Source organism: Perna viridis, chromosome 2 (assembly GCF_037379345.1).
Source record: "Perna viridis isolate PV_CMFRI_1.1 ecotype Kerala chromosome 2, ASM3737934v1, whole genome shotgun sequence".
Lineage (NCBI taxonomy): Eukaryota > Metazoa > Mollusca > Bivalvia > Mytilida > Mytilidae > Perna > Perna viridis.
In genome coordinates, this window is record NC_142446.1 from 66955975 (window position 1) to 66966759 (window position 10785).

Here is a 10785-nt window from a genome sequence, read left to right on the forward strand (position 1 = left end):
ATATACCTTGTTATTAATGCTTTGAAGTCGTTTAAATGTGTGTGTGTGTGTGTGTGTGTGTGTGTGTGTGTGTGTGTGTGTGTGTGTGTGTGTGTGTGTGTGTGTGTGTGTGTGTGTTTTGTTTTTATTTGTGCTTTATATACTTAAGGATGCATGGTCTGTTTTACATCATCCGAACATAAACATGTTCCTTGTTGCTGATATATAAATGTATATGTGCTAGCTTTCAGTAACTGCGAACGTTCAATTGGATATCTAATTGTGAATATGTGTTGTACATGTATGTTTAGGTATATCATGGAGAATTGGATAAGTTTTATGGTGTGTGTGTTTGTTGTTTTAGTTTATTTTTTTTACCTTACATTATTTAAAGGAGATGGTTATTTTTGAAAACCGCAGATTTATTCTGAGATATGTAAGTTAACTTTTGTTGTTTATGTAATAAAGAAGTTTTAATAAAGAAACATATTTTCCCCCAAATTTTACTAATAAAGATGCAAAGCTGGCATGTTGATTTTTTTTATTTAACCATCTAAAATGGAAAATTTATCTTAAACCACTCATTACTGAAGAGAATCTTAATGTACATTGTATGCCTGACAAACATACAAATAAAATAGCTTACTGGTATTAAAGAAATAGAAACACACACATACACACACATACACACACACACACACACACGTGTGTACACATATAAACGTAATACAACTTGCTCCGCACACAAAGAACGTACCCCCGCGTAAAATGATGTTACATGTATAACCCCATAACGCATAAATTCCCCTAAGCAGTTTAGAAGAATTTGCACTGACAGGGTTTCAACACGCAAAACTCTCAAGGTGGATTATCTCCCTTTGGAGTTGCCGGACGGTAAGTATTAATAATATTCCTTTATGCATATCTACATATCTTGTCCAACCTTCCCATAAATTTCATGAACATTTTTGGAGTGATTAAGGGGGAGTTGCGTTGACGAGGTTTTAATATGTAAAACTCTAAAGTTAGATAATCTCCATTCCAAGTCGTCCAACGGTAACCATACTCCTTCATGAACATCAACATATGTGGCCAAACCTTCCTATAAAATTTCATCAAAATCCCTTGGGCGGTTAAAAAGGAGTTGCGTTGACGAGAAATGTGGACAAACTGGCGGACGGACGGTCGAACGGACGGACGGACGGACAGACGGGGTGATTCCTATAATCTCCAAACTTTATTTTCGAATGCATAATAACGAATTGGAATTACAGCACAAAATAGACAATGTTCAAATACTATTTTTTTCTCGTGCAATTTAATTCTACGATACAGTGAACCCAGCATCAATTACTATAGGGGAACCTGTCATGCTGTCAGCACCAGTCGTGCATAGAAATCCAACAAGTTCAGCAATCTATAAGACAAAATAATAACTTGTATATGTAATTTCTAAAATAAAACAGATATGAAGGTATTCCCTACATTTCGATCTAATTCTAGTATAGAAGGCGTTTGCACTATTCTACTAATTGATGGTGAACACATGTCATTGTAGTAAAGCGAGAGAGGATGATGGCAACAATAAAGGAAGATTGAAGACAAGGAAGTGGGAGCTTGGAGACAAGAGGTAGGGACATGGGAGACAAGTGGTAGGGAGTTGGGTGAGAAGGATATAGCTGGTTAAATATAAGGGGTGGTGCGCGGGAGACAGAAAAGTTAGAGAAACTAGAAAAAACTAAGCAAACCTCACTTGGTGATAAAGCTCCCGTAGAAACTATATAGGAAACCCCAAAAGTAATTCAGGTGAAAAACATAGGTGCACAATGGAATCATTTGATGCAAAAAATGTGTGAAAGTTTCTTTATGAAATAGTTTTTAACCAATATTAACGCACCTCTTGAACGGTAATTGGTTTCTTGTGTGGATTCAACTCTTTAAAAACTTCTACCTGAAAAGAATTCCTAAATGTGTTAATCGTCATAGTTCTGACATGTTTTTTGTCACTTACATCTCTCAAAACTAATGAAAACACAACTTAGTTTATTAAAAACCACGTTCAAAGTTCGGAGATATAGAGTTACTTCAAAGTAACTCTTCATTGCATCACATACAACACATAATGAAAAACGTAATGGAAACTATGATTACAACTGAAAAAAAACATTGCAAAAAGTAGCTAGTAATGCGTTGAAAGTTACCAGTGCATCTTTTGTGCATTGCGTTGAAGTTTAAAATAATTTGCATGAGCGGTGTTTTAGTTCATCATCCGTGTTCTGGACGAATGCCCATTATAGACTGGTGGACTTGGAAGTTTAAATACTCAGTCTGTAAACCAAAGAATCATCGAGCTTGATATAAAGAAAGCAATGGACAGAAAAACGGTTGTAGTAATTATATACACAATGTAAGCATCTGTTTTGGACTTTTTTTTGTTCTTTCGTGGCTAGGAACACACCAAATTACCAAATTAGGGAAGACTTGTTGAAGAACAAATATATTACTTTCTGACAATTTGTCAAAAACCAACTATTTTTACAAGTTAACAAACATAAATAAACAAATTTTGCAATATTTTTAAGAGAACTCGACAAATGACGTAAACTCAAAGAACCGTTAATTCAAAGTCATGGTGAATGGAAATATCATACCAATGTGACCCTAACGGAAAAATTGCGGATACACATGTAGGCAAAGTCGGCAACTAAATTAAATTTAAAACATATTTTTTAAATCAAATTTAGTTGCGTAATTACTGACATGTACAAGTCAGTCTTTAAGTTACTGCAATCACTATTTTTTATTCACATTTGAATATGAATAGACCATGGAGTAGTCGATGAACACGCATATTGCATACTTCCGCGAGGAAAGTGATGTTGATCTACCAAAAACTCTATACATACATGTATGTAACTCGCGGAAGTGTTTGTCACGAGTGCTCATCGACTATCCCGCAGTGCATTTATTTCGATTTTAATAGGACTATTACGGTAACCTTTGACGCGCCATATTTGGCTGTACACTTTACGCTATGTCAGTTGAAATGGTCGGTAGTGAAACTTAGTGCTTTCTATAATAATTTATAATGAAAGGAAGCGCAAATTAAGTAGAATTATGTTAGATATGGCAGTAGTTGTTTGTATTATAAAGTCACATATGGATAGGTACAATGTACAACGCCTGGACTGAAAAGTTCCATTCATTGACAATTGTTATTGTTTGTTTTCATACATGATGGCGCCTGTTGCGAGTACTACTATGTACGCGCGTAAGTGATTTTTATGAATATAATATAACTTTTCTGAAACATAACGTCTAATATTTTTATTAAAATGAATTTGATGTTCTTTAACGATACTGAGCTGATGCACATCAGAATGTTATGTATGTTTGTTTATAAGATTTAGGTGGGCAGTAATTTACACACACACACACACACAAGCCACGCCCAATAGGTCGCGTGCTGCTCAAACAGCAGTCGAAAATCAACAACAGTTGTGGTCTCAAAGCCTTTTAAGGACGTAATATCAGAATTAAATAATTTGCTTGAACGATCGTTTGTAAAGACAATTTTATAACACTGAAGAATGTCGAAATGTTTTTGCATCAAGGCCAGGTTTTTCTTTCTTCTGTTCTTACCTTCGCCTTTTCAAAACTGAGAGAACGTTCGGCAGCATACGTTTCAACTTTGTTGTAGAAAACTGAAAAACGAATACATACACCTAGTTATAACAAACCATGACAAACAAAACAAAATAACCTTACAACTTTGGAGAAGAGAACATTTATTTTACTAAGTTTTGAGTAAAGATACGCTATACTTGATCGTATTACACTAATTTAAGCTCACTCTACTCATCAAAAGTCATTTATAAACCTCATCCAATTTACTGGATATTGATTCGCTTTGAAATTTACATGAATGTTAAATGGTAAAAATTAAAAGGACAAAAAAACATACTTGGTGCATCCGTGAAACCTGGACAAAAACTTACTTGGTGCATCCGTGAAACCTGGACAAAAACTTACTTGGTGCATCCATGAACCCTGGACAAAAACTTACTTGGTGCATCCGTGAAACCTGGACAAAAAACTTACTTGGTACATCCGTCAACCCTGGACAAAAAACTTACTTGGTACATCCGTCAACCCTGGACAAAAACTTACTTGGTGCATCCATGAACCCTGGACAAAAACTTACTTGGTGCATCCGTGAAACCTGGACAAAAACTTACTTGGTACATCCGTCAACCCTGGACAAAAAACTTACTTGGTACATCCGTCATCCCTGGAAAAAACTTACTTGGTGCATCCGTGAAACCTGGACAAAAACTTACTTGGTACATCCGTCAACCCTGGACAAAAAACTTACTTGGTACATCCGTCAACCCTGGAAAAAACTTACTTGGTGCATCCGTGAAACCTGGACAAAAACTTACTTGGTGCATCCGTGAAACCTGGACAAAAACTTACTTGGTGCATCCATGAACCCTGGACAAAAACTTACTTGGTACATCCGTGAAACCTGGACAAAAAACTTACTTGGTACATCCGTCAACCCTGGACAAAAAACTTACTTGGTACATCCGTCAACCCTGGACAAAAACTTACTTGGTGCATCCATGAACCCTGGACAAAAACTTACTTGGTCCATCCGTGAAACCTGGACAAAAACTTACTTGGTACATCCGTCAATCCTGGACAAAAAACTTACTTGGTACATCCGTCAACCCTGGACAAAAAACTTACTTGGTACATCCGTCAACCCTGGACGAAAACTTACTTGGTGCATCCATGAACCCTGGACAAAAACTTACTTGGTGCATCCGTGAACCCTGGACAAAAAACTTACTTGGTACATCCGTCAACCCTGGACAAAAAACTTACTTGGTACATCCGTCAACCCTGGACAAAAAACTTACTTGGTACATCCGTCAACCCTGGACGAAAACTTACTTGGTGCATCCGTCAACCCTGGACAAAAACTTACTTGGTGCATCCATGAACCCTGGACAAAAACTTACTTGGTGCATCCGTGAAACCTGGACAAAAAACTTACTTGGTACATCCGTTAACCCTGGACAAAAAACTTACTTGGTACATCCGTCAACCCTGGACGAAAACTTACTTGGTGCATCCATGAACCCTGGACAAAAACTTACTTGGTGCATCCGTGAAACCTGGACAAAAAACTTACTTGGTACATCCGTCAACCCTGGACAAAAAACTTACTTGGTGCATCCGTAAACCCTGGACAAAAAACTTACTTGGTACATCCGTGAACCTGGACAAAAAAAACTTACTTGGTGCATCCGTGAAACCTGGACAAAAAACTTACTTGGTACATCCGTCAACCCTTGACAAAAAACTTCCTTGGTGCATCTGTAAACCCTGGACAAAAAACTTACTTGGTACATCCGTGAACATGGACGAAAAACTTACTTGGTGCATCCGTGAACCCTGGGCAAATAGCATTACATGTGACACCATACGAGGCTGTTTCTAAAGCGACACCCTACAAAACAAGACTACATGTATATTATTATGTCTGGGCATACGTCATTTCAGCCTTGTAATAAGAAGACCCAGTCCATATAAAGTTCAGACGTTGCATACAGCAGAGGTGATTCATGGTATTCAAAAACTCACCGAACAAACAATGCTGTTTTCCGTCTACAAATGCTATATTTACATTATTGAGTAAACCATACCTCCACTTAAATAAACCAAATCAAACCAATTCTTCCAAAGTACAATTACATACATGTAATCTATATATATTTTTATCCCGAAAGTGCAACAACTAAAATGGCTGGTTATATGGACTGTAAGTATTTTTGAATTAGATATAAAAGTGAATTTGTTGGTTTTAATTTTGACATGCATCAATCCCTTTCCTGTCTGATTTTTAATATAAAGAGCACTACTTTTAATAGCTACAATCTTTTATTTCAAATCAACTGGAAAGATGTGTCATTTATACATCAACATCAGGATAGTGATTACATGCGATGCCTTTAGTTTCAATAGTCGTTATAATGAAACTCTTTGACATTAAATTATATCTTTCAGTAAATGTGTGATGGTCAATTACAAAATAAACTACAATATTCTATACTGTATACATAATAATACATATTACTTTTTTTTGCAATATACTATTGTATGCATAGTACCGCCCGTTCTATAAGCAGCGAGTTGAGGCGCCACTGTCCAGTGAAAAAAGAGAGGTAACTCTACAATCTTTATATGTTACATTAGTATGGTTATAATCTCGGTGTATTTTTAAGTAGTACCTTTGTTAATCCAATCAGACCAGATTTACAAACACTGTAGGGTGTTCGCCCGGAAGAGCTGATTATGCCCATGATGGATGATATGTTGACGATCCTTCCCCAACCTGGGAAAGAAAATAAAACTACATGTAATTGAAAAGAAGACATATAACAGTACAAGATTAAATCCGTGTAGAAGAATGGGGAACAAAAACTACATTTACGATGACAATTGAAAGATACATGTATGGGTTCAAACCCCGATTATAGAAATGTCATATTCTGAATACACTGCTTATACTAACTTCATTATTACACTGTTATGGGGGTTTAAACTTTTTAAAATTACGCGTGTATTTGATTTCACTTTACCTTACTTCTGCACGGTACATTTCTTCTTTTTATACTATATTTCTTTACTTTGAAAGTACCATTTTATATTGATACAAACAATTATATCAGCAATTTAAAACATAATCAAGTTCCAACTTCTAATGAAGAATTCCCATTTTTTCAATATACAAAAATGTACCACATTACTTGCATGTTCAACAATTGTAATTGTTTGAAATTGTCGTAGGATTAATTGCTTGCTGCAGTGTACACACGAGTTGCATAATTATCTAAAACATTAGAACATTTATCAAACAGATATAAGTTGAGGTACGTACTACGAACAAGAACTAAATAGGATTGTATGAAACAATTAATCCAATCTTAAATCTATCTCCGAAACAGAGGTTTGTAGCTCCATCGTCCCTGTTTGATTGACGTAGAAGATACAAGGACCTCTGTTTCGGAGATTGTCTAATCTCATCCGCATATAACTGCTTTCTGGTTAAAAGATTATTCTGTGCATCAGGATGAAAAAAAATCTCACATGGCATGTTACTTCAAATCCTCGAATGTATTGCACTAACTTGAAGAGTCAGAGGAGTAAAAGCAACGAATGTAACTCCAATGCAAGAGATTGCAATGGATCATGAAAGACCTTTTTGACCTTGGGCGTGCACCTGTATAAACAAAAGATGTTATTGAGAATACTACCATTAGTCTTCATTGCAGGAAGGAATTCCTGTATCAGACGATATGGTGCTGTCAATCCTATCGCCATCATTTTATTCCATATTTCCTGGGGAAAGTCTTCAATAAGCGATGGATACTGTATACCTACATGTACATGCCATTGGAATTAAGCAGAGAAATGCTTTGAAGTAAACCAAGCTATATAAAGCAATAAGTTTTAAACAGTTCGTGTTTTTGTACCTATGTGTGGTTGATAATATTAAAAGATAAGAACAGTAAATGCACATGTAGATCTCTGCATATAAAACATTTAAAAGTCGTAGCAGTTTTTCATGAGGAATAGAATATATTTATTTCGATATGATATCTTGTTTTTTAATTTCACAAGTTTAATTTTGTTTTTATGTGTACGCTAGCTAGAGAACTTGTGGTATTGTAAGGCATACATTTCTATTTAATCTTTCTATCAAAACGTAATTTCATAATACTTGAGGTGTCTACGAAGTTAAATGATAAGTCTTGAAAGTATAATCCGCATATTTAAGTGAGAGTAACTGTTTAGAAAATATTCATGTATTTTGGAACCATCAATCTAATGGAACGTTGTACATGTACGAGTATTGTAAATGTAAATATTTGGTTTGTCTTAGTATTTCTTGTCGCCATACGGGCTTGACATTAAAGAACAATTAATCGAATCTTCAATTCCGATAATAAAATGTTTAAATTTATACATGTATGTTGAAAGTCCTTCTCGAATTAGTGCTTCAGTATTTTGATTTTTTTGTGTTCTTTCGTTGTTGTAATGTAAGGGTCTTTTCACCTGAACTGATACTTGACATTAGTAGGTTTTCTAACCATAAATTGCTATATGTAAGTACATGTCTTACTTACCAGCGTTGTTGATCAAAATATCCACCCGATTCGAAAATATATCTTTCACTGTTCGGCAGAATTGTTGTATGTCGACCTCGTTAGTGAGCTCACACGGTACAAAGTGGGCACTGTCTTTGTATTTTCTAAATGCAAATAAAATCACCCAGACGCTATAAGCTCTGGTAACATATTATGCTTGGACAAATGCGACTAGATTGTCGAACGAATTCTGTGGAAAGCCCCAAAATATACAAATTCAAAATTAAATTTAATATCATCATATGAATAGCATAAAAGCGAAACAAAATGGCATACACATACATGCATATGGTGACTGTAGATATATTTATATAGAAACCGTAGACGCTTGAGTTAAATATAATTATGCATGGTTTGCAACTCCGACTCCAGCAAAATGGAAAAAAAAGAGCGGACCAGATACACAGGTACATGCATAGACTCACGATCTCTATCTCTAATGCGACTAATCGGTTCCATATATATAGTAACGCCGACCCATAACCCCTTTATAGCAACCAATGGCAGTTCTGTTTTTTTTAAATCAAAATTGGCTACAATTTACAAAAGAAAAAAACGAAATCATCCAAACAATGTCAACATTTATTACAAAAAATCAAAACAAAACAAAAAACAAAACAGGCAAATAACATGTTTATGATATACATGTACGATGTACATGTTCATGCAGTTGGAATATTACTTGAAATAATTATTAAGTGAGGCAGGAGTGTAGATAATTATACATGTACATGTACATGTACGAGTCCTTTAAGAGAAATAAATTGAAAACAGTCACACGTTATCATGCGTTGTCTCCCTTGGTCCATATACATGTACATGCATACTGAACATCAATATTATCAATCGAGACTTTTTAGAAAATCTGTGTATTTTCTCTTTAAAGAATTATTCTATCATAAAAAATATCTATGCACATGTTCGTGTTTTTTTTTTAAATCTGCGTTTTTCCGTTTTATTTTACTTGAAATTATTAATCCGTTAAACTTAAAATCCTATTTTATATGTCTTTTATCCTTATTTGGTATGTTTATCACCTAAAAGCCGATAGAAAATTATTATGTATCTTCTAGTTTTATACTCTTAAAATTCTTGGTTTTGAATATACGTGCAACTTGATGTATATGATCAGCCACTGCTTGCAATCCCGAATTCCATGAGTAGAAAATTTTGCATGTTCATTGTACTTGACCTGTTTTTAGAAAGTCATGTGCTTGATGGACCGGTTAACCCTAAAATAGATCGCAAGAATGTTTAGTTTTAGACCAGTTAAATGTATACATTCTTGTAATGTCCCTAATAAGTTTCTGTATTTTTGATACCTTTTGAAATCCTCCATTATTTGTTGAATGGTAGCCTCTTTACCAATTCCAGTTACAATAACATTACAGCCGTGGCTAGCGAGGTGATGTACAATGCCAAGCCCTATACCGGAAGTAGATCCAGTTACAACCGCATTCTTGCCTTCCATGCCTATCATAAAAAGACGTTAGTTCAAAGGCGAAAATATTGCGTTTGGACCTCTCTTGTAAACGCCGCATGGATTCTCCAGGTATTTCCCCCTCTAATCATGGAAACTGGAGTGCTCTTTTGTGAAAGATAACTAGCAAGAACGTTTATACCATACTTTAGTTGAAGAAAGAAATTGTGTACAAGGATAATAAAATACGTACAGTATATATATTAAATATCATGAGTTATATGTAATGATTTCTTCATCATCCTGCGTATTTCGAATATTCAAATCCAAAACAGCATGTTACATGAATGAAAACAAAGTGTTTATATAAACTATTATAAATTAAACTACAAATGCTATAGATTTAGGTACGACTCAAAAGGAAATCAAATCGATGAACTCCGTACTAGAGTCGAAATCGTCGACGTATGTTTAAATGAACAAGTTTTCGAACCCCTTTTCTTTAAAGCATGTACATGGTTGTGCATATATTTGATATAAACATGAAAGACTTATATATCTTTGCTCAGTAACAAAGCATTCTGAATTTGTTTTGTATGTGATTTATAAAAGATTGATAACAAACATTATCTTTATATATATTTTTACTATAAAGTTGTACATGCATACCCCATGTGCATATGTTGTGTATATTTACTCACCGGGTCGTAAGATAAACCTTATCCAGATAATTAACGGTCAGGGTCGTTGTTACGTCAACATCCTATGGAGTGATGATACATATGAGCAGATCAATGAACATGTGACCGCCACAGGTTCCGGAGATTGCCGTACCAATTCCATGGTTACTGTAACAGAATCGCTCCAAAGATTTAAAGAGTATTTTTCATTGCCAGAGGGTTGTCAAAAACTTCTTGTTTCTTTGGCGTCACAGTAGCAAGGTCTTTGTGACAACAAAACGTGACATTGCATGAGTGTCTAAAAAGGGAGGGTCCATAAAGGAAAGTTTTGGTAGTCATGAATCAATTGTCAATCAATTATAATAATTGTACTTTTATTTACTTAGCTGGAAGACAGCGGCCTTTATGTCAATACATATCTCTGATGCTGCTACATATGCTAGTTATCGAAAAAAAAATATAACATTTTAAGGTAAAACATTAAGTG

The 10785-nt window shown here is 35.0% G+C and overlaps 1 protein-coding gene across 1 annotated transcript; it reads right to left on the minus strand.

Annotated features, from left to right (window-relative positions):
• Positions 1-503: 503 nt before the first annotated feature.
• On the minus strand, positions 504-10556 carry LOC148626579 (uncharacterized). Its single transcript, XM_088570685.1, has 9 exons — positions 10320-10556; positions 9521-9671; positions 8178-8302; positions 7305-7427; positions 6279-6382; positions 5425-5497; positions 3622-3683; positions 1877-1930; positions 504-1396 (listed from the first exon to the last, which is right to left on the minus strand). Exons 2-9 carry the CDS (start codon positions 9667-9669, stop codon positions 1304-1306), a joined length of 783 nt encoding a protein of 260 aa, XP_088426811.1. The 5' UTR covers positions 9670-9671; positions 10320-10556; the 3' UTR covers positions 504-1303.
• Between the last annotated feature and the right edge of the window lie 229 nt (positions 10557-10785).